The sequence below is a fragment of the Pseudopodoces humilis genome, chromosome 2, assembly GCF_049639895.1.
Source record: "Pseudopodoces humilis isolate 2021_Gansu_Grassland_sample_001 chromosome 2, ASM4963989v1, whole genome shotgun sequence".
NCBI classification, from domain to species: Eukaryota; Metazoa; Chordata; class Aves; order Passeriformes; family Paridae; genus Pseudopodoces; species Pseudopodoces humilis.
In genome coordinates, this window is record NC_142201.1 from 35,118,040 (window position 1) to 35,142,544 (window position 24,505).

The 24,505-nt window shown below is 36.4% G+C and overlaps 1 protein-coding gene across 1 annotated transcript in view; it reads left to right on the forward strand.

Annotated features, from left to right (window-relative positions):
- Positions 1-23,541, forward strand: part of NALF1 (NALCN channel auxiliary factor 1) — a 433,651-nt gene extending 410,110 nt beyond the window's left edge. Inside the window, exons 2-3 of the mRNA XM_005516486.2 lie at positions 12,078-12,249; positions 23,222-23,541. Of these exons, the coding sequence (XP_005516543.1) occupies positions 12,078-12,249; positions 23,222-23,517 (468 nt within the window). The 3' untranslated portion in view covers positions 23,518-23,541. The remainder of the gene's footprint in view (positions 1-12,077; positions 12,250-23,221) is intronic.
- Positions 23,542-24,505: the final 964 nt, after the last annotated feature.

Here is a 24,505-nt window from a genome sequence, read left to right on the forward strand (position 1 = left end):
TTTTTTCTGATTGACCAATAAACAAGATTTTGTGGCTTAAACTGATGAAGAACCATCGCAAGATTAGGACATATCAAATATGTATTAGATTTTAAGTGGCAAAACCTGATAGATTTGAGTATTTGAATAGACATTTCTAGTGTCAGTAGTACCTGAAAAGCTTCACTTTAGTCTCTAAATGCCAGCAAGGATACCCAGTAATAATCTCTGTTTTTAATATGGCTCTTAATGGTGGAAACTTAACCTGACAAAGATTTAATTTTGAGTTTAACTGCATCAGCCATCTCTGTCTACAGGCATGTTACTTTATATAATTGCAGTGCTTGAATAACTGGGTAGGGTCCTAGCTATCTTAAATTTATTTTACTTGTCTTTATATATGAGCAAATGTAGCAGAAATAACCAAAAATACACCTCAAATTCTCTCCAAAGTAGTTAAAAAACAACCAATTAATTAAGACCCTGTTGGTGAAGTAGAAATTTTAAAGGCGTAGATTATGGAGGAAAAGCAGAAAATTTTTAAAAAGTAATAGGAGTTTCCTAAGGTGGTTAAAACTTTGAAGTCTCATAAATACTGTGTTACATGGTGTCAAAGCTTTGAATACTGAAGTTACAGATGGGAGTTGTCACTGGGGGCAAAGCTGTAGACAGTTTGCACAAATCCTTAAATAGATACATGATGCTTCCAAATCTGTGAAAAGAGACGCGAGATTTTGTTGCAGTGTCTGTGCTGGTGATTATCAGATTGGTAGGTGAAACAGGAAAAGGTATGTGAGAATTGTCCTTTACTGTGTTATCCTCTATGATGACAAGCATCATTCTGCTGTGGCAAATGTCTGTTCCCTTGCAGAGCCACACCTGCCTGGGGAAAATACTCACTTGAGGCATCTGCTTTTGGATGAGCTTATTGTTGAGCTTAATTGTGGCATCTTTGGAGAGCTGATTGTGCCCTCCAAGAAAATATGAATTATCAATTGCACGGTCACAAGCTCTGATTGCAATGTCGTATATACTCCCATCTTGCCCAAATTTGTCTGCCTGGGCTCAGCTTTTGGTGCAGCTGTATGGCCTTAAACCAGAGCTGTGTGACAAAAAACTGTGAGAGAAAGTCTCCTTTCCTTGAGAGCTGCTCTTCAGCTCAGACACTTGCCCTCTTTGGATGTCTGTATGTCTCACTTCAATGTCATAACAACAGCATGCAACTCTGAGGTCTTCATGTCTATCTGTAAGTTAAATCTAAGTAGGAGAAGTAGCACAACTGTAGGACACTGTGTAACAATGTTGAATAGTGCAGCAGAGTCTCTGGCCCTGCTCTTGCGTTCAGAATTGTCTAGAGAAAATAATAAGGAAAATCTGCTTTGCCTCTAGATAGTTTACAACATAATAAAGTTCTCTTAATCAGTTCAATTAACCAAGATTAAAATAGACTTGATAAACTGAAATATATTAAGTGAAAATATACTGGAAATTATATTAACAGAAATTGCACCATAATAAGCTCCTGCCTTATTTTTAAATTCTGAGGGCCTTTTTTTTTTTCTTTTTTAATATATTTCAGGCTCTAAAGCATTTGTCTTATGTCTGATGCCTGAGAAATTTTCTTCTTTCTTCTGGATTCATTATCTCCATGTCTTTGGATTTTGTCATCTTATTTACTGAATTTTTGTAGAATCAAGAATCAAGAATTAGCACATACAGTGTGCGGAGGCCGATAACCCTTGTTTGGGTTATTGAGTCCGACTCCTGACCCTGCAGAGGACAGCTCAAGAATCACATCATGGAGCATTGTTCTTGAACTCTGTCAGGCTGGTGCTTGACTACTTCCCTGTGGAGGCTGTTTAGTGTTCAGCTACCCTCTGGGTGAAAAACCTTTTCCTGATACCCAACCTAAATGTCCCCTGGCATAACTTCATGCTGTTTCCTCAAGATCTGTCACTGGTCACCTCAGAGAAGAGGAGACCTCCCTGGATGATCACCATGAAAATTCAGTATTGAAGTTGAATTGGTCTTATGCTTAAACAAGTTTTAATTCCAAATGGAAAGAGAAATTCAAGGCATGGAACACTTTTTCTCTGTGTATGTTTATATCAGCTTATGGCAAGTCCCCTGATCTGTCAGGAGTCTGCAGTGGCTGTTGCAAGTTGATTGGAAGCCCCCGGAATCCATAAGGGATTCTCTCTTCTGGGCAATTATGGAGATTAGTGGGCAGTAAAAATCAGGTCCTTAATTTGAGAAAGCAGAGGATATAAAGACTCTCCTTATCTCCTGCATACACTGTTAATCAGTGCTACTAATCTTCTGAATACTGTCATGGTGAGCTGATTTACACATGCTACAGAAATTTACACACGTCAGAAACGATGTAAAGAAGAGTTGAACAAAAATACTTTCCAGTCTTAACAGATCGCTTGGTTCATGAATTCAAATACAATTTTAGAAGTCTGTAAAACTTTAAAAGAGGCTCCTGACCATTGTGAGTTGACTTGAAATCAGTGGATCTTAAATTTTCTGGGGAAGCTGACCAGACATTTTAAATATTATTATTTTTGTTTTATTTTTTATAAATTTAACATTTTAATATCATTTATGGTTAGATGGAATACTATTAAGCTCACAAAATCAAAGACTAGTGCCTCCTTTTTTTTTAACAGATTACTTATTTCCATAATGAGTTATTTAATCTTCAGTTTTCTTTAAGCTCACCCAAAGGGATGTTTGTGATCTTCAAAAGAAAATTTCCTTACTATATTAAGCAACAGCTAAAACTGAATTCTGATGCAGAGGATGAGTTCAGGTTTTTGAGCATTATAAAACGACAGTGAAGTTAATCATCATGATGACCTCAGTAGATTGGATGGCTAATCACCAGAAAGACAGGACTGGTGTGACAGGTTTTTGCACATTTTTGCCTTGCAGAAACTTGATTTAGTTTGGCAGATGGAAACATTATAGATCTCTCCTATATCTGTATATACATATATGTATAAGGTTACCAACTTGAGACATTGATACCATCTCCTGTGAAGTAATGTCTCCTGAAAGAGAGGAGACATCAAATCAAAGAAACACATTTCTATTAGGAGCCAGCATATTTGCATCTTCCAGTTCATCATTTCCAGAATAAACAACAAAGATGTAAGCAGAGCAGCTTGCTATTTCACATCTGTATTTGGTTAAAAGAAATCTTGTCACATAGCATATGAACTGCAGCTGAGATCAACAATATTCTGGCAAATAAGTATCAACCTTCCTTTATTTTTTCTCTGTCTTCAAGTAAAATAGCACGTGCGTCTTTCACATTAAATTATTCAAATAATGGGTAAAATAAGGAAAGAAAAAAGTTTGTCTATTTAATTAAGGAAAGTTTTTGTCTTTTAACACAATAGTTTGCATTCTGTGGCATCAAGATCTTCTGAATAAATATTAAAATACTTATAATATTCCATCCATGTAGATACAGAAAATATTCATTTTAAAAAAATAAAAACAAAATCAAAGGTTAAAATAACCACAAAACAGATGTGGTTGTTCCCAATTTACTTTAAATTTCAGGCATAAATATCCATAATACGAAACAGATCTTCTCATTTCCTGGTACAGTCTTACAAAATCAGGAATTTAAAAAATGCACATAGAAGGGAATAACTGAAAAATATAATATCTGTTGTACAGGAAATTCAGGTTGATATTTTTTATTCATTCTGGATCAGATTTAAAAAAAAAAATCAAAACCAAAATTCTCCAGAAAAAAAAAAGGTGGGAGTAGGAGTGAGGGTTGGTGTGAATGCATATACGAAACAATTTCTCCAAAAAGCAAAACACCTATGAATCAGTATCAATCAATAAAATACAATAATGTGATGTGTATTTAAATGAGCATTTTATGAGGAATGTTTGAGTGTACAAACAGAATGAAAATAGTTTATTTGGAAATAAATATTTGAAAGCTAAGGGAACACAATTCTCCAGTCAAAATTATTTTATTTTGATAGCACTGAAACAAAATGAAAATTATAACTTAAGGATAAAAAACTTTTTTTTAGACACTGTTCTTATAAAATATCTTATTTTCAGCAACCCACATATTTGAAAGCCACTTCTTATACCTTTCCTACTACATGTAGTGAAGAATGTTTCATCACTGATGGTACCACTGACATTCATTGGCAACGATACCTTATGGAGGGTATTGCTCCCTCCTATCTGGTCTCTGCTGCTGCATTATTTGTGTGCTTTGTCAGACCTATTTTGAGGCTGCCCAAAGTCTCAGAATGGGACTGGGAACAAAGCAAAGAGAAACACCAACAGCAGTCCTGCAACTCTCATGGGTCAAAGATTCTCTGTAAAGGCTGATTTTTATTCCATAGTACACATGCAAAATGCAGTTTTCCTGAAGTCAGACTGCCCTTAATGCTCAAAAATGACAAAGTTCCTTGGGGAGTCCACATCTGTAATGTTACTCTTGTCAAACATAATCAGGTTTTGTACCAGTTGGCCATCTATATTTTGTATAGATGTAAAATGCACTTGTAAGCTATCTAACAGACATTTCTGCTTGTAAAATATGATATCTCAGGTCCTAATGCACAAAGCAGACATTGAGACTGACCCAAGTATTTCATAAGGAAGGTGTACTGTCTCTCAAACCAACACATAACACCCTGGTGATCCAAGTATAAAAAGCCTTTTAGAGCTTGCACTTTGCAGATGCAGCATTGCTTTGCTGCTGTAAAGCACTCATAATATTTGAAGTGACTTTTACAGCAAAATTTTCATCACCGGGAGAAACAGGTGTTTCTGAGGTTCCTCATTGCTACATAAAATCCATAATTGTAATCTCATCCCCTTACTTCCTATATAGAATGCTTAATATATTAATCTTTTGCCAAGTCAGAGTTCAGGCACAGTTCTAAGTGTATTTGTTAATATCTACTTGTGGAAGTAAGAGTGTGAAAGGCTCTTTAGCCTTTGCCAGCAGCTCTTCTCCAACTCTGCTATTGACAGTACCTCAGCTCATGAAGTATTACTACTCTTCTTAATGCCTACACTTTGAGATTGTGGAATACTTAAAAAAAAAAAAAAGCTAAAATAAGCAAAGGAAGTTAGGCTGAAGCAGATACTTTTATATTTATAAATATTATTTCTAATAATAAACAAATAATATTTCAGAGAAATGTTGAAATGAGGACCCTACAAGACACAACATTATTGGCTGTGGTAATGTCACAGAATACCACAGAGACAACAATTCACCCAGGCTCAACAGCAAAAACAACAGAAATAAACCATGGGACTAAAACATATGGCCTAACGTTAAATGCACATATAACTCCTTTAAATAATTCAAACATTCATAACTCTATGAGTCAGGCAAAGATTAGACATGTGAAATAGACATCACCCTTTGCATTTAAGAGGTACCTTCTGTACTAAAATCTTTAGGGTTACAGAAAATCATATGCTATAGCTGAGGCTGACAGGGAACAGATCTCACTGTCCATACACAGTTTATTCACTGTCAGTGAGTAAATATGTACCAGGCACCACTAAGGTAATATCTATCAAAACTTGAAGGCCACATCCCTTTTCATTTTTAAATGAATGCTGTTTCTACATCCAGTTCTGCTGAAAAAGCTCAGCTTACATAAGAAGTTATTCCATTAATATTCTTGGAAAAATTAATTAATTAGTCAGTCACAACCTGAGATACTCCTGAGTTATATTACAGTTGCAGAATTTATCTCAAAATACTCACAAATTTTGGGAGAAGTTGAGCTGAAATCATATCACACATTCTGAAGGCAATTCCTTTATTCCAATAAGGTACAGTTTCCTGATGTCATTGAAAGTGTCACTGATCAAAATACATCTCAATTTCTTAAGGGGCCTCTTTCTTTCCAACTGATATGTGAAATAATTCAGTTGTGCTCTCTTTGAAGACTTCATTTTCACAGTGAGGAATTGATATGGTTGCAAACCACCAGTTAAAAACAGTTAAAATTTATTTTGATTTAGAAAAAATTACCATTTTGAGAGGGAGAATTTCTGTTGTGACTTCTCTCTTCCTACTTTCTTTCCCTCCCACCATCCTCCACATCTACACAATAAGAGCTATTTGATGATTTTTAAGTTCCCTTCTGTGTAATTATTATGATAGCCTAGCCAGTAACATCAAACTTTTACTCAGTGAGGAAAAAAAAAATCTTTTTTATGGAAAATGGTTGAAGCACTTCCTGGAAATGGCAGTCTGAAACAGCAGGGGAAGGGGCAGAAGCCAGCTGAATTAATCTCTTGAAAACCAGGAAGAAATGGCTTTCTTTGAGAATGAAACTGAGCTTTTCCATTTTGTTCTGCTGACACCTCTCATGCAGTGTGACTCAGATGATTAAGGCTACCTACTCAATCTGTTTTGACAGAACTTAGGTTATCCAGAATCACATTTATTATGCATGTATGGGTGAGAAAGAATAAGATGGGGAGGAAGGGAGACTGTGGATATATACACATGGTACCTCATCTTCCCATTGGTTTTGCAGTCTTAGCAAATAGAATCATAGAATCACAGAATCATAGGGGGCCTGGGTTGGAGGGGACCTTAAAAGTCATCTTGTTAAAATTAGTTTTGTGCAATTGCACAGCCAGTTGGAAGTCTGCTAGTGAATTGAGCAGGGCTGTAGTCAGCCAATGTACTGTTCTACCCAGCCATTCTGTCCACACTGGGGGCCAGCAGCTCCTGGTCCCCCTCTAGGGGATTAATGTTATTAATCTTAACTAAGAACACTGTCTTGTTGCCTTTCAAGACCAGAAAGAGTAACTCAGACACCATCTAACCTCACGTGTGATATGAGAAACAGAATAGCTGAAAAATAGACATTACCAGGACTGCCAGTGTCCACACAGAAAAAAATATGTGTTCTTCCTAATGTTCTGAGAGAAAAAGCACACAGTGTGTCCTTTCAGTGTCTCAAAATTCTCCACACATAAACTTGCTTTCTTCCTGTTAACTCTGAATCAAGCAAGATGCAGTTTAGTATCTAGTGTGTTTGTGATGCTTTCATTCTTTGAATTGCTGAACCTGGTTACTTGTGTTCAGTTATTGGTCACTGAAGTAATGAAATATTTTTTCAGCTTGAAACTTGTAAAAATAAAAATGTAGAAAACTTGTAGAAATAAAATAAATGCCAAATAATAAATTATTCTGCCCAATTGATAATAAGTTTTTGTCATAGTATTGTTCATAATTTCACACTACCAAGATTTTGATGATGTTCATTCTAGAAAGGCACTCAGACATATGAATATAGATATATAAAGCCAGCATTGATTCATGCACTTTTTCAAAAGTGTAATCTTATTTTTTTTTCCTATGGGTACAAAGTAAGGTAAATTTAATTTATTGAGGTGAGCCAAATTACCACTAAATCCTTCTGAGATTTTATATGTATGCTTCTGTACATGAGAAATTATTTTATTCTTATGTGATACTATCTTACCATCACAGTGTCTCATCTAATAGCCAGGACCGTATCTTTTTCAAATGCAGAATGTTTAAAGTTATGTTGATAGTAAAGAGAATAGATATTTAGATACATTCAAGTATTTAGTCTATGCATGTGGTTGCCATGATGCATCAATAATCCAGTTTATTTTAGTTCTTTCCCTTGTTAAAAAAAAAAAAAAAGAAAAAAAACCAAAACCAACAGAAAATCATGGAAGCCTTTTCTGTTGAGTTCGGTTTGCCAGATTTTTGTTAGGAACTATGATATTTCAAAGGTTTCTATCATCTCCCAGTCCAGCTCAAAACATAAGACCATTCAATTTTTTTTCTACATTATATATATGCAACATGCATGAAAGATCATAACACACAGAAACATTTATAATTCTGAAAAATCACAAATCTTCATCTGTTTGTTTAGTTTGGTTTTGGTAACTTGACTTCAATGAATACAGTATCTGTTAAAAAATTATTATTTCGTCTTCTAAAAATTTTGAATTATTTTTTTAAATCACTAGATTTCCTCTTTTATCTTCAAAGACTATTGACAATTGTTTATTCTTACATTTTCTCTATAATGTATGTATCTTTCCCATCTTGTAACTCAGCTTAGTTCAGTTTTTGTTAGGTGTTATTTTTAACTTTGTTTCATTCAAATGAGGATATAATACAGTGAGAGCTTCATCCACTGCTGCCACAGCCCCTCTTTCCTTTCCTTGGAATGTAATCCCAGGCATTTGTTTTATTGACTTGAATCCTGAGAAAGTGCGTGTTTTGAAAGAACAAAGATTCTGCTCTAGAAGACTTTACTTAATGAGAAATCTAGAGGATTTTTCCCCCCTCTGGCCATTTAACACATGGTTTCCTCACATACACCTTCCATCTTTTCCACTGACACATTGAAAATTACATAGGAAAATCCTAATAGAATTTAGCTAATGTTTAAATGTTTTTTATATAAAATATTATATAAGAGAAACATTTATTGTGTTTGAAAATCTTTTGAGTTTAGCTATTGATGCTCCTTAAAAAGGAAAAACTCTCATATTGAAGCATAGTTTGAACACCACACTCAATATAGGGGCCAATGTGTATTTCACTGATAGTTTCAGGCCTTGTTACATAATGTATGTCTTAAGACTCTGAAAATCAATATTTTGGACTTTCTAGGAGGTAGAGAGAAATTCCCAACCAAAAGAATCAGTATTGGTAAAAGAAGGAATACTGGCCAATTGATGGCCATATTATCTTCTTTATCATTAGGAAAATTTCAAGAAATTTCAAGAAATTTCAGTTCTAGATTATGAACTTCTACTAAAGCTAAAAAGCCACTTCTCATTGTTCCTGAAACAGAGAAAAGATTTTGGGCTGCTCTGCATCTTCTTACTCATCTGGGTCAGCCATGGGACTCATGTAAATGCTGTTGGGAAGAGTTATTTGAAAGAAATATGAGATCAAAACTCCCACTTCCTTACTCCCTCCCGGATCACACATATTTAAGCATGAAAGTAAGATGTCAGTGCAAAACCTCTGGTGCCTAGAAAGTCCAGGAAGGGTAGGAGAGATTATTTGGTATGTTTGTTAGGAAAGAAGGCATTTAAATCATGTCTGTAGTGGTAAGAGAGGGACCACATTCTGGTCTACCAGCTAACCCAGCACAGCTCAACTGTAAACACCTACATCATTTTCCTTTTTCTCCAGAAAAAGACAAAACTGATTACTGAGTGCAGTTCTTGGCATACACCTTTTTTCAGACGGTGGCTGAGCACTCTCTGGCAGTGTAGGAATTAGCATAGGCCAAAGCTGTGAAGGCAGCGAACTGACTGACAGAAACCATGAATGAACCTTGTCTAGGAGTCTGTGCAGCCTTACTGGAGAAAACAGAGCAAAAGAGAGACAGAATATTAAAAATATCAATATAGACTATAGACAAGTTTGAAATCGGCTGCGGGGTAAAGAAAATAAGGAAGGATACAGAGTGGGAGGCATTCATCTGAGAAACAGATCTCAGGAACAGGTATTGCTCAGTCATGCATTGTTTAGAAATATGGACAAGAATTCAAAAGTAGTTTTGAGGACTTGTGAATCAGAGCAGGAAGATGATGTGTATGAATGGAGATTAGATACACAAAAAATCTTCATAGAAGCCCATGACTGCATTATTTACTTCTGCTCCTGAATAAACATTTTCTGTCTTGCTTCAGTAGACACATGGTTTTACTCATTTTCTTGTTACCATGTATGGTGGACTGTTCAATATACTTCCTAAGAACTGATTTACACTTTCAGATATGAGTCATAAACCAACTTCTATTAGATCTATTTTATGAAGAGAACATGTAGGTTCAAACTAAACACATCTAAGATCAGGAAAGAACTTCTGTGAATGCATAACTGTTATCAGACCCAGCATTCCTGTTTCCAACCTATTGACTATGATTACTAATTATAAATAGAAAAACTACTGCTTGATTTCACCTAACCTTGAATCCTGTGTGCTGTTTTGGATACCACTGTATAAGAAAGATATAAAGCTATTAGACAGCATCCAGAGGAGGGCAACAAAGGTGGTGAAGGGCCTTGAGGAGAAGCCATATGAGGAGTGGTTGAGGTCACTTGGTCTGTTCAGCCTGGAGAGGAGATCTCATTGCAGGCTACCACTTCCTCGAGAGGGGAAGGGGAGGGCAGACACTGATCTCTGCTCTGTGGTGACCAGTGACAGGAGCCATGGGAATGGCCCGAAGCCAGAGGAGGTTTAGGTAGGAAAATATTCCTCACCCAGAGGGCGTTTGGGCACTGGAACAGGCTCCCCAGGGAAGTGGTCACAGCACCAGCCTGACAGAGCTCAGGAAGCGTGTGGACAATGCACACGGTGTGACTTTTGGGATGGTCCTGAGCAGGGCCAAGAGTTGAACTCAATGACCCTTGTGGGTCTTTTCCAACTCAGTATATTCTGTGATTTTGGGATTTATTATTGCAAATGTTAGTAAAGCAACTGAAGCATCAGAAATGTGATGGGTGATGTAATCAACAGTGGGAAAATCACTTTCTGCTTGAAAGTTTATTTCAGAACAAAAAGTACACACACTTCCTTGCCTTCTTTCTCATTAATCATTTACTGTGGATAAGAAACCTTAGTGAGCAATTAAAACGGAATTTGTGATTAAAAAACATGTTGTATAGAATGTAGTAGGCAAAAACTACTATAAAGAGATAATCACAAACCATAGATTAGTGACAAAGGCTTCATTTTTTCACCTAGCAACTTTACTCATACCTGACACTGTTGCAAACAATCTAAAATAAAATTTTGTTGATTCTGGGGCTACTACATTGAAATTAATTATACAATTTAGGCTGTTATTGACATTCATAAAATTATAACCAATGACATGAAACACACTGAAACCAAACCAAACTCTCATCTAGATTGGTCATTTCAGTTGTCAGTTTTTTAACTTTCTACACTTAAAAATTTAATCTATAGGAGGTTTTTTTATTACATCATTCCTAGAAAGAATGGAAATGATCAGCTGACTATATTTGTTTTCAGTCAATGTTTAATGAAAGGTAGTTACTAGGATTTTCAGATAATTTAAAAATACAAAAAAGGAATTTTTTTTTGTTATGCAACAACCTAGATAGCAAGTATGTAGACAGCAAGTAATATACTCCAAAACTGGTAAGTGTAAAATAAAATGGAGAACAAGGAAATCTCTTTGTTCTCAGTTACGCAGGTTTTTCATCACCTCTGTAGCTTAGTGTCCAACCTAATTTTGCTTTAAACTCTTCCGTGTCCAAAAGAGTTTAATATTAATGTCAGACATCATTGTTTGGAACACAGAAGGTAGCAGAAATTAAAATCAGCGTGTGTATTTTGCTTTTCTGTTTAAATGACAATAATTGCAAAATCCCAAGTCCTGCAGCCAAGGCTATGGAGCATCAGATGAGAGCATCTTTAAAGTGTTCCTCTTAGCACCCAAATGTAGACATTGGTTTTCACTACAGCAGATTTATCACCTGGTCTACAGCTGTTGGTGTTCAGGTACCCTAATGCGTGTTTTAATGCTGTGGGCTGGATGAGGTTTTATTTGAAGGGAAGCAGCACCATCTATTGCAACCTGATAACTTAACTCTAGACCATATAAAGACAGACTTGGCCTGAGCCCAGTTTTCAACTCTTTCTTGCATGCACTTTCATAAATTTGTCCTTGTACAGTTTCAAATGAGATTAGGATCTCACTTAGTATATGGTGGTGCAGGGAGAGGGCTGTGTTCCATGCATGCACATGTCTAATAAAAAGTCAGATCTAAGAGACAAAACTGTTTGCAAACTAAGATAATACAATAACATAAGCCTAGTCCTGAATAACTGTTGCTTTCAAATGGCTTGGCTGGAGTTTTCATTTCTGAAGTGGGAGGACAGTCAAAAGTTAAGAGCATATTTTAACCAGGTGATACTCTCTCAAAATTTTCTTCCAAAAGCAGCATTAATGTTGGTGTACAGTACAGTATGTTCTTCTAATAATGACAGTGCTATTGTCATCCATCTATATTTCTGGTTCTTCTCTTTTTTCAGACTGTCTACAAAGCCTGGCTCTGTTCCCAGTATTTTGAAGTCACACAGTTTCACTGCAGCAACAGAATTCCTTGCAAGCAATACTGTTTGGAGGTTCAAACGAGGTGTCCCTTTATATTACCAGACAATGATGATGTCATCTATGGAGGACTATCAAGTTTCATCTGTACAGGTATAGTATAGAAAAACTAATTTCACTTGTTTTCATAATTTTAAATGTCATGGATTTAGCTCTAACTCTGAGAGTCTGAAGGTATTCCACATCACAAGGATTTGTTGGAGGTGCTGGAATTTGAGCTCAGCTCTAGTAATGCACAATTATGATACATACTGTCAGTCATCAGCCTTACAAAACAAAATTGCTAGAAAAAAATTGTTCTGGTTACTTTTTACACGTAATAATTTGGTGGAGGATTTATTTTACTTCATGTCATGCAATACACAGAGTAAAGAGGTTGCATGTTGTGCAATATTCAGAAAAAAAAGAGAAAGGTGGGTCTCAATTTTAGCTTATTCACCTTTGTTTGCCTGCATTCTTATGCCAGATAAATCAAGAATCTGAAGCACAGCATTCAAAGTTGTGCAGCAGCTCTCAGAAAGTGTTTAAGAAAAGATCGTTCACTAGTGAAGAAACTTAAGAATCAGTTATTCACCTGTGAAGAACTGATTTTATTTGTTTCCTACTGAGTCTGGTTACATTCTATGAATATGTTTTTTCATTTTAAAAGGCATTGCTATCGTATATCTCAGGTATCACAGATACTTTTTTCAGGAATGGATGGGAGTCATCCACACAAAATTTCAACTCATACCAATGTTAACTTCAGATTTCTGGTGCCTAGGCTATCATCTGAGAATCTTGAAGATATTCAGGCAACTTATTCCCAGTAAATTGATAAAAAAGAATCTTAACACTTAGATCATTTGACACCCTTATCGAAATACCAGAAATTAAACTGTCTTCACCTCTGAATTAGGGCTCCACTGGAAATCTTGATACTAAATAAGTTGTCTAAGGTAAGCTACTTAAAACCAGAGTCAATTATAAAAATCCATAAATGTTACACACCACCTCAGATGCAGGCATAAGACCATGGCAGCTCCACCATATACCCTGTGTTTAGATTTAGGGTGATTCTGGTAGCAAGGCATTTACTGGATTATTTTCTTGGATATTAAACATGTTGCACACAATCAAGCAATATCCATCCATATGCAAAAGAAAATATAATGTAAAGTGAGCTTAGTTACAATTTTAAATTTTAATCAATAAGGTGCTTAACACTTCAATGTATTTTTTTTTAATTAATAGCCTTCCAATATGTATATGCAGTAAGCAAACGAGTATTATAAATGAGTATAGAAGGGAGAAACTTAGGAAAATTTTATTTACCACAGGTACACGATCCATATGTATGTGTGTGCATTCATGTATATGTACATGTACACACACACATAAACAATGTCAAGAAACCAAACCAACGGCAAAAAAAATCATCTTGGCATGTATTTCACAAAATCTGTTAGGAAATACATATCCATCTCTTCATTTTCCTAGTATAACTCATAATCCAAATTCCTTCCTAAAGCACACAAAATAGATGATTTTGAAAAGATTACTGACATAGAAGCTTTAGGGGAGGATTAAACTCATTTTATTGCAGGTATTAATAATGTGGGTATCTACACATAAACTCTGTGACTAAGCTCTCACTAGAGTCATTAGTGTAGTCAGTAGAGCTGAGAGCCATTTAATTCATCCCAAGTAGGGACCTGCACCTGATGAGAGGACTTGCTCACGTTGCTGGCTGTACTCTATTTGCTGTAGCTGCTGTTAGTCACCAGGGTCTTACTGCAGACACTTAAAATGAGGGTGACCTAAATCTCATGTCCACTAACAAATATTTGGTTGAACTTTTTGTCCTCTCAAGTCCAAACTCAGCAGCAGCAGAGCAGAGCTTGTATTCACAGACCCAGAGGAGTCAGTATGTTGACCCTAGGGAGTTGTGTGCAAGGGAAGATGCTGAGGATAGGTATGAGGCAGCAATTCAAACTCTGTCTGGAATACCGGCCCATTGTCACCTTTATTAAGCAGCAGCTCACTGTAAGAGTGCTTCCTGACACTAAACAATGAGAAATTAGACTTTAGTCTGCTGTGGGAATAAAGATTTATACCTCTTTGCAGCTTAATGAAAACAAATTTATTTCATGTGAAGTACAGTGAGCTCAACAGCAGACAAAACACTCTACCTCACCATAGCTTGTGATAGATAACTTGAAATCCTTTCAAAGAAAAAGAGCTGAAAGAAGGTCACCCATATCTCGAGGGACATCTCCTACTGCACTTTCTGTGAGTTTCTGCCTGGTATACACCTTCTGAGATTTCTAGTTATTGATCTGTCTCTTCATTAGAAAAACACAAAAGAGTTAGGTCAAAAGGTATTTTTATTTAATATTTAGGTGTCAAATAGCAAGAAAAGGTATACAAGGGATAGCTGATTTTGTTTGGTATCGATTACAGCCCAGAGCTCAGGATGAAGACTAAAACATAACCTGTAATTTTCCAATTGCAGCCAGGTAGGGGTTGGTGTGGCTCCATGTCCCATGCTGGGGTGTGCTCTGGCAGTAGGAGCTGCCACCTCCCCTTTCAATCCTGTCCTACCGCAGCAGTAAGTCAGAGCACAGAGATCTACTGGAGATGAGGGCATGGCAGCACTGATGGAAAACAGGGAACCCACACATTTTTAATTTTGTTTTCTTTCAGGCCAGGATTTTTGTGGTGGTCATGTCTGAAAAAAAAAACCTGAAGGTTGTAAAATGAAATAATAACAAGGGTTTTACCCTTTCTTGGAAGGTCCACATGATGAGAAAAGAGCATAGAACTGGCTATTTTTCCCCAAGAAATACAGCAGTCATTGTTATATTTGTCATTAAGTTAAAAAGAAAAAAAAATTGTCGTTTATAACATGGATTAATACAACTTTTTGGATATTCCTGAGGACCTCATATAGTATGTTACCAATATTCTAGACTGAGAATGTCTAGCTTGATCACCTCCAAAGAAACCATATAATAGGAAAGGGAGAAGGCATGCTACACTCATTTTGTATCACCAGAGTTTGTCTTTTGTAGAACTGCATATGGGGATAAGGAACAACTGCACTGCAAAATTACTTGAGAAATTAATCAAATCAGAATCACAGTGTAGTTCTGATTATGGAAATACACTATTAGATATAAAAAATTTAGTGTTCCCTTCTTGCCCACTTTCTTCCAGGACATAAAAGGAAAAGAAATTATCCTTCCATCAAGTGTTGTGCTGTAACATGCTGGTTTTCAAGTTCATTAATACTGAGTGATTACTTTTAGTTTAGACCTTTGGACTTCATATCCATATGACTAAAGTTTACAATGGCTTCATCCAATGTTTCTTTTTACAGCTCAGCTGTCTAGAACTGACCATGCAAACCAGAATCTCATTTGAGGGAGACTACAATAGTTTTCAGGTGTACATACACACACAGAAAATTACAGTGAATTAGTCCTGTGCAAAGTTCCAGGTCAAGGTTTTTAACTGTAACATCTAAGAAAACAGTGTTCAAACCAGCAGGATTGTTTTCTGTTGTAAATGTAGTCATCTCTTCCTTAACTAAATTAGGAGATAGGCTACACACCATATTACCTACCCTACTCCAACCATTTTGTCTATTAAATTAGATTAGAGATAGAGTGAGGAAAAATCCCTTCAGAGGCACTTAGGTTTAACATGAGATAGATACTCAGCACCAACTGCTTCATTGTACAGATCTTCTCACATTCCCAAAATTATGTGTTAATACAGACATAGTCTTCTCTGACTGCTTGGAGAAACTGCTGCCCACATGTCAAGTCTGGACTAGTTTAGAGTGCAGGCATAGGGATAACTATGTTCCTTTCTTTGTAGTGACCATCACTTATGGTCTCTTTGTGTCCTGGGGCATCACAAGGCCCTTACCCAGCATCAAGTCTCAGATGGAAATCCCTGCCACATACTCGCACTCTTTATCTGTACAATGGATGTCATGACATTTAATGAAGAAGGGGAGATCCTCTTTAAAGGAAAGGAAGGGAATGTAGTGAGCAGCAACAAGGCAGAGATGTGCTGCATTAACTTCTTCCAAAAGTAGCATGACACCCTTTAGTATTTCCAAAGAGCAGTGTCATCAGAACGAGTCTTCTGCCACCAAGAGGAGGATCAAATTTGTCTATTCTCCTGTGTTGACAGACTTCTGATGCTTTTCAGTCAGAAGGAGAAAGTAAAGGCAGAGAAGAGGTAAGTAGATGTGTTTCAGGTGCTTTAAATCACTAATATCTTTCAGTTAATATTAATTTAGACTCCTAATTTAATGTGTTCTGATTAACATCTCAGTTGTTTGGAACACAGCGTGAATCAACTTTGGCAAATAACAGTAACATATGTTTATGAGATCCATGCAAAGTAACACTTCCATGGAAACTCTACCTCCTTTAGCGTAAAGAATTCACTGGAAATAAAACTGTCATGCTTCATAGCACACACTAATAGTTATAAAGACATAGTGAGAATTGTAACAAAGAATTCTCATCAATCTATAGAAGGAGTTGGATGACTAACAAAGCTCAGCAAAAGTATTAGGAGAAATTCTGTAAACTGCAGTTTCTTCTCAAGGGGCAGATGTGTGACTGAGTTTCACCAACAGGTTTAGCTGTAGTGTGTCTCTTTCAAAACAGATATCCTGATTTCAGTGCAATTTGAAATGCAATTTCCTTGAAAAAATGTGATATATAGAAAGCAATACAATCTATCTCTTTTGTAGAACAATTCAAGAAGAGAAAATCATTCTGAATTCAATCTGCTCTATGTAGTTCTTGGCAAATTCAAAAAACCCATATATTTGATCCAAATTCTTCCTCTAAAAATGCCTCATAAGAACGTGTCATTTGCCTCCTGTCTGTGCCTCTTAATAGGTCGTAAAATATCAAAATATTAAGCTAACACAGACAGCAGGATAAATCCCTTTTATGTTTGACAGGCATGGTTTAAATCATTACTAGCAAAGGATCTGCTTACAGGAAAAATTTGACATGGTTTCTGCAGCAAAATCTGTCAACTAAATAGCTCATCTTTTTGAGTCTAGTGTTCTTCTAGTCTTGAATTTGGGGCTTTCCCATATCATAATAGGTTTATTAGCTGTAAATATTCTTATCTTATAATAATGACCCAGACAATTTACTTATTGATATCCCTAAACTTTCTGTGGTGACACAGTACTTAGAAACGTATAATCCTTCCCTATCATATCACAGTAGTACATCCCTTTGATCAAAGATTCTACATGTAAAAGCAAAAGTGGAGAGGGACTGGGAAATGACAAATGCTTTCTAGAAGCAAGTTTTCCTGTATCTCAAAACAGTAAAGGTTAAAATTTTCATTTGTATAATTTTGAGAGTCAGCCATTTACTAATTTTTCTGATTTCCAGCAGCTCAGTTTTAGAGGAGTAGCACTCAGTTTTAGGGACTTACACCAGCAGCAGCAAATTGGTCCTATGCATAATTTAGGGAATAAATCCATATATCATGAAGAAGCACTATGAATTCTTCTTGGATGTGGGCACATACACGTAAGAAAATGTTTATAAGTTGACTATCTGAAATAATAACCAACATATAGAAATAAGAAATCTGAAAACACAGCAAATGAGATCTCCAACCCAGATCTCCTCCAAAAACTGGAATTGAGTAATGGAAGTTAGCCTTTTCAAAAGAGCTGTACAGCTTTATTGACCAGTTTAAGAATAATTTGTTTGAATAAAGAATATTCAACTTCTTTATTCTTCTTCAATACTCTTCTACATATAATTTTGTTTCATTTTTATAATGTAAAAGGTATAAAACACATGTCTAATCATCATGATGTGTCACAGACACAGCAATTTAGAAACTGAGAAAACCATCTGGATAAGATCAAAAAGTTCTGGCTTCCAGATCAGTTGTAAGCAAGTAGTGAAATCTAGTCTTATAATATCTAATGTGTTCTCTTGACTTCCGTAGTTGGAAAATGTTAATACTGAAATCTCAGAAATAATTCCTCAGAAACAGAAATGCCATGCAGAGTTCTGGCATTCACTGATACAATGATGTCAGTGCTGGATGGATCACTCTTGGCAGACATTATTTACTTTGGGCTTCACAATAAAATGGAGTATTCAAAACTTCTGGTATACTACATCCACTTACCTAGTTTCAAGGTCTTTTCCTCAAGCACAAGAAGTTTCACCTATGTCTCAAAAATAATCAGAAATCTATGTGAAAAATGAACACAGATTAGTGTCTTACAGAAAGCAAGAGGAAAAAGCATAACATATCATAAGATCTGTTTTGTTTCTGCAGCTTCACAAATACTTATCCAGCAATGACAACACATATATCAACCAGACCAGTTTCCCATAATGCAAAACACTATACATATATATATAACTCTTTCTGTACAAATAAACCAACAAGCCAAGTCAGACCACTGCTGCAGATTCAAATCCAGCCACAAGTGTCACACATCCTGACAGTACTGAGGAGAGTCATAGGAATGCAACCACTGCTTTTACAGGCTGTTTTCTGCAACTGCTCAGGCAGAAGCCTTCAAAATCTTTGAGTTAGATGGTCACCTACCTACCTAATCAGCAGACCATGCACATCAACAGTCTTTGTGATTTCAATTTTTGTGTAAGAACTTGCTTGGACTTTGCTGCTTTTTCCCCAAGGCACATTCCACAAAGTGAATATGATATTCATGCTGTCACTCCTTTTTCTTTCAGTCTGATTCAGCTGAGCAGGACATACAGGATTCATCTATTCATGTCTCCATTAACAATCTCAGTGGAACCAGTAACTTTAATACTTGCATCAACATTAGTAACACACAGTCCCTACAGATGTAACTTCTGTGCTGATCATCAAAATGTTATCTTCATGTGGAAAAAAACCCTAGCTGGTTACAAAGAAAAGAGAGAGCTTTTACATGGCCTTTTTGAGTGATAGTGTATCTGTCTGGAGAATGGTTTGAAATCAAAAAGTCTCCTGGCAAATTCTAGATCCTTGGTTATAATAAAGGTACAATCTTAGTCCATATGGACTAAGATTTCTGCCTGTGGAATATAGCTGACTGCTGAGAAAAAAAATGGGAAATGAAGACACAGAACTGAGAATTTTAAGTAAAAAGTGAAAAGCAAAGTACATTTCAAGCCGATAACAGCTGACTGGTCAGCCTCAGAAATACAGTTAACAAACATCCAAGTAATCTAAAATAATGTTGTTTGCAAACTGAACTATAAAGTCTATAAAGAAAAGTAAAGCCTTGGTGGTTTAGTGGGTACAGATAGTTTTTATTTCTTATACCCACATATTTAATATTTTAAAAAAACAGAAGTCAAACAAAAGGGAGAGAAGCAAGTGCACAGGCAGTGGAAGCAAGGACAGGCAACCTTGGAAAAGCATAGAGATGAAATCAGGTTATGTAGGGATGGGGCAAGGAAGGTCAAGAGGAGCTGGAACTGAACTTGTCAAGGCATGCAAAGAATAAAAAAAAAGGCTTCTATACATATATTAACAAGGAAAGGAAGGCCAAAGAAGGTGTATCCCCATAAACAATGTTGGAAAACTGAGAACAATGCATGAGGAGGAGGCTGAGGTACTCAACAACATTTTTACCTCAGTGTTGAATAGTAACCTCTCTTCCTTTGTCTTTTAACTGGACAGACAGCAGGATTGGGACTGGAGCAAAAGTCTGTAAGTAAAGATCAGGTTCACAACCACCTGAGGAGCATGAATGTACATAAGTCTGTGTGAGACCCAATGAATTACATCCCCAGAGACCCAAGGGAATTTGCTGATGTAGTTGCCAAGCAGCACTCTGTGATATTTAAAAAGCCATGACAATCAGGTCAAGTCCCAGGTGACTGGAAAAAGGGGAACATTGAGCCCATCTTTAAAAAGGGTAAGAGTTGATAGGTTAAAGAAGATGCTGGGAATTACAAACCTGTCAGACTCACCTCTGTGGCTGGGAAGATCATGGAATTAGATCCTTGTAGAAGCTGTGCTAGGGCACATGGAGAACAGGGAGGTGGTTTGAGACAGTCAGCATGGCTTCAACAAGGGTCAATCCTTCCTGATCAACCAAGTCTTCTACAGTGAAGTGTTATTTAATATCTTCATCAATAAATAGATTGAATAGTAAATTTTCAGCTGATACCAAAATGAGTGGAGTGGCTGACACATCTGAAGGATGGGATGGCATCCAGAGAGTCCTAGGCAAGATCAAGAAGTGGGCCCATGGGAATGTCATGAGGTTTAACAGGACTAAGTACAGGGTGCTTGGGTTGAGTCAACCCCTGATATAAAAAGTGGCTGCGGGATGAACAGATCAAGAGCAGCCCTGCCTGGAAGGATGTGGGGCTGTTGGTGGATGAGAGGCTGGACAGGAGCCAGCAATGTTTGCTCTCAGTGCAGAAAGCCAAATGTGTCCTGGGATGCATCAAAAGCAGCATGGCCAGCAGGGCAAAGGAGGTGACACTGACCCTCTACTTTGCTATGGTGAGACCACACGTGGAACACCATACCCAGCTCTGGGGTCCTAAGCACAGGAAGGACATCAACCTGTTGGAACAAGTCCAGAGGACAGACACCAAGATGATCAAAGGAATGGAACATTTTTCCTATGAGGAAAGACTAAAAGAACTGTGATTTTTCACCCTGGAAAAGAAAAGGCTTTATCTGCCCTAATTGGGGCCTTTCAGGACTTGAAGGGAGCCTGCAAGAAAGATGGAGAAAGACTTTTTAAAAATAGCGAGTGGTGATAGGACAAGGGGCTTTCAAACTGAAAGAGTAGGTTTAGATTAGATATTGAGAAGGAATTTTAGAAATAAATTCTTTACTGTGAGGGTGATGAAGAACTGGAACAGGTTGCCCAGTGAAGCTGTGGACTCCGCATCCCTGGAAGTGTTCAAAGCCAAGTTGGATGGGGCTTTGAGCAACCTGATCTAGTGAAGGGTGTCCGTGCACAAAGCAGAGATGTTGAAACTCGATGATCTTTTAAGGTCTCATCCAACCCAAGAGATTCCAAGATTCTGTGAATATTTTGATAAAAGAACAAACTAGTTTTTCCTTCTTGATTTTCCAAGCAGATGTAGCCAGCTTACCTAGTTAAGTCACATATTTGTAAACCTCTGACTTAATAGATGGACTAATTAGATCCAAGGGGTAAAAGCTTATGTTTATGGCTACAAAGTGTGTGGTGAAGAACATGTGTTACAGTACAAAATGTCTTAATGAATTTATCTAAATCTTCTACACTGTCATATGAATAGTGGTCCTACAGTTATTTGTTTATCTAATATGTAACTGCAAATTCAAAACCTAAATTCAATTGCTGAATTGAAATAAAGAGGAAATGTAATTTTACATTAAGGAACAAGTTTAATTCATCTCTGAATGTGAAGTTGTCATCAATTTATTTATAATTCAGTAAGTGCATATGAACTATATAAATACCTTTTGATTGCCAACTTATATACATAGCTTTGATTTCAAAGGAAGTCTGGTTTTTCCAGTAACAAGAAAGGCAGAAAATATAGTCTGAAAAGTAAACAAGCCTCAGTGGGATCAAAGCATTAACCATTCTCTGTGTCTCTTCAATTACTACTAATCATTTGAGCTGCTGCAGTTCACAGAACAAATCACAGCTCCCTGCTTTGGGAGGCACTGCCTGTATGTTGCAATGTTTAAAAACAGACTTATGCACACAAACACCAAAAGATGGGTCTCAGAAAGTAAGACTGTTTTATTATGCTTTCAATGAGCAATTGTCCAAAAGTTCCAAAATGCAATAGAATTTCTTAAAGAAAAATGTGATCCTTTCAATTATGATCTAGAGTAAGAATAAATAATTTTCAACCTTTGGAATGCTGCATTAGGTTTCTGACTACAGAAGTGGAAAAATTGGTCAGGTTTAGCATAGAATAAACTCTGAATATATAGAACATGAAACAAGCTGCTTTCATTCCGATATCTTTAAAAATTTGGTTAAATCCAAAAACAAATTCAACTTTATTTGGACTCAGATATAACATAACAGACAATTGTGTCAGCTATGTAAAAATGTCAAGGCACCTTAACATTCTTAGCATACCTAACACATATTTTGTTTAATTGCAGATCAGCATTATGGAAGTAGGAACCAAAGCATTCAGGTTTATCATATGTTAAGGTGTACTGTTTTTCTTTGCAGGTTATTCACAAAGTGCAAGAAATCTGGTGCCTGGACCCAAGAATGTTACACTTAAATTGCTTTTTGAAAGTAATATTTTTGTTGTGATATTTTTGAGAAAATATAATTCTTGTTCCAAAGAATAAAGCTGCTTTCAAAATCACTATCTTAATATTTCAGCACAGATAGATTTTTTTTCTTCCCTAGAAAAACCTAGTTCTACCACAGAGTATATTATTTACTGAAGAATTTAATCTAAAATCATTTTAAATGGAGAAAAGCTTTTCTCCAACATTCTTCCATTTGAACACTAGTTAAATGGCCAGATTAGCTAGACTAACCAAGTAGGTTCTAAACAGCTCTGTTTGGAACCTGTTACTGTGATGGAATTTCATTTCCATAGGTTTGAAAATCAAAATAGCCTATATCATCAGTACATCATTATTTGTTATTTAATTCCTGTCTTTATGTGCTCACATACTAAAAGAACTTCAAGGTCAAAATTTTGTGGAAACATCCTGGGTGATTAGTTCTTACCTCACCATTGGTTGTTACTTCCCAAAAAGGAAGAAATCAAACACTCTCATCATTCAAATATCAATAATTGCTTTTTAATGTTGCTTCTTTACACAGTCGTGCTCAGTGTCATACTTCTGCTGAATGATCTTTTCATGCTGTTTCCTGTTTGATGATGCACGGTCCTTCAGCATCTCTGAGTATACAGAATGTCAGGACTTCTGAGTGCCTCAGTCTCACCCAGAGATATGGATTCAAAAGTTTAGATTAAATGTCGACTGTTCCTTCAAGCTACTACTCCTGCCAATCCTCGTGCCTGGTATTTATTTTTCTTTTGTGTTTACCCTACAGGGCTCTATGAAAACTATCCAACCAATGCAGAACCAGAATGCTGTGATGTCAGATGGGGACTATTATCAGATCATCAACCCAAAGGGACTATAAAAACAAGTGGCTCAACGATGTGTCACAGGACATCGCTCACAGTTTCATCAGCATCAAGACTGTGTAACAGCAGACTTAAACTGTGTGTTCTTGTATTAATTCTCTTACATACAGTACTTACAGTCTCAGCAGCACAGAACTCAACAGGACTGGGCTTTGGAAGCATAACAACTTTGGAAGATAATTCAACCAATGAGGAATAAAAGAAAGGATTCATCTTACATGATAGAAACACAACAGGCCCGAATCACTACAGTCAAAAAAAGCAAGGACTGAGTGCTTTACCCTCAGATCTCTTCTTGAATGACCTTTTGGGTAAAATGAAAAGAATGGGCCACTACCCAAACAACAAGGACACAAAAACACAGCTTTTTATTGACTAAAAGGCTGTTTGGTGACTTACCTTTCTCACACCATTTTATACACTGTGTTTTAATGTTTGGAGTTTCTTTTTTTTTGTTTGTTTTTTGCACTTGTTAATACAGGATTTTATTTTTGGGACAGTTTCTCAAAGCTAAATTAAGTCTTTTCTCTGTCGATATATTTCTAGTCATTGTGTGTGTTCATCTGATAGTTCTGTCTTTTATGTCTTGTCAGTTTCTATTAGAGGAATGACTGCTATGATTTCATGACATAGCAAAAAAAAAAAACAGGAAAAAAAAAGAAAAAAAAAGAAAAAACAACAAAAAACCCCAAAAAACCCACAAAAAACCCCAATAAAAACCCACAAAAAGAACAATAAAATGAAATTTAACCAAAAAAGAGAAAAATAAGAAGAAAAGGAAAAGAAAAAAAAAAGCAGCCACAAAAAGAACCCCAAACAAACCTTACTGTCCTCTTATACATGGGAACCATTCATCTCCTTTCCCTTTCCCATCTCCTGTCACAGACAACATACATTTGCTTCTGTCTGTGTAATCACAATGAATGGGTACACAATTCCAGTGTGCCTCTGCCACTGTTGCACAAAACAGTTGACTGAGCAAACCCAAAAGGAGCATGAAGGGGGTTCCTTTTAGCTGAAAAAAAAACCAAGTGCTCTCCTTACAAGGTGGGATCGGACAGTTAAAAAGTATAAAGAAATATATAACAAACTGTTGCTCCAATACCCGTTTTGAAGAAGTCCAGTCCTTTCTCACTGGTCAGTTGAACAGGAGCAGCCTTTTCTAGATATGTTAAGTAAAACCAGTT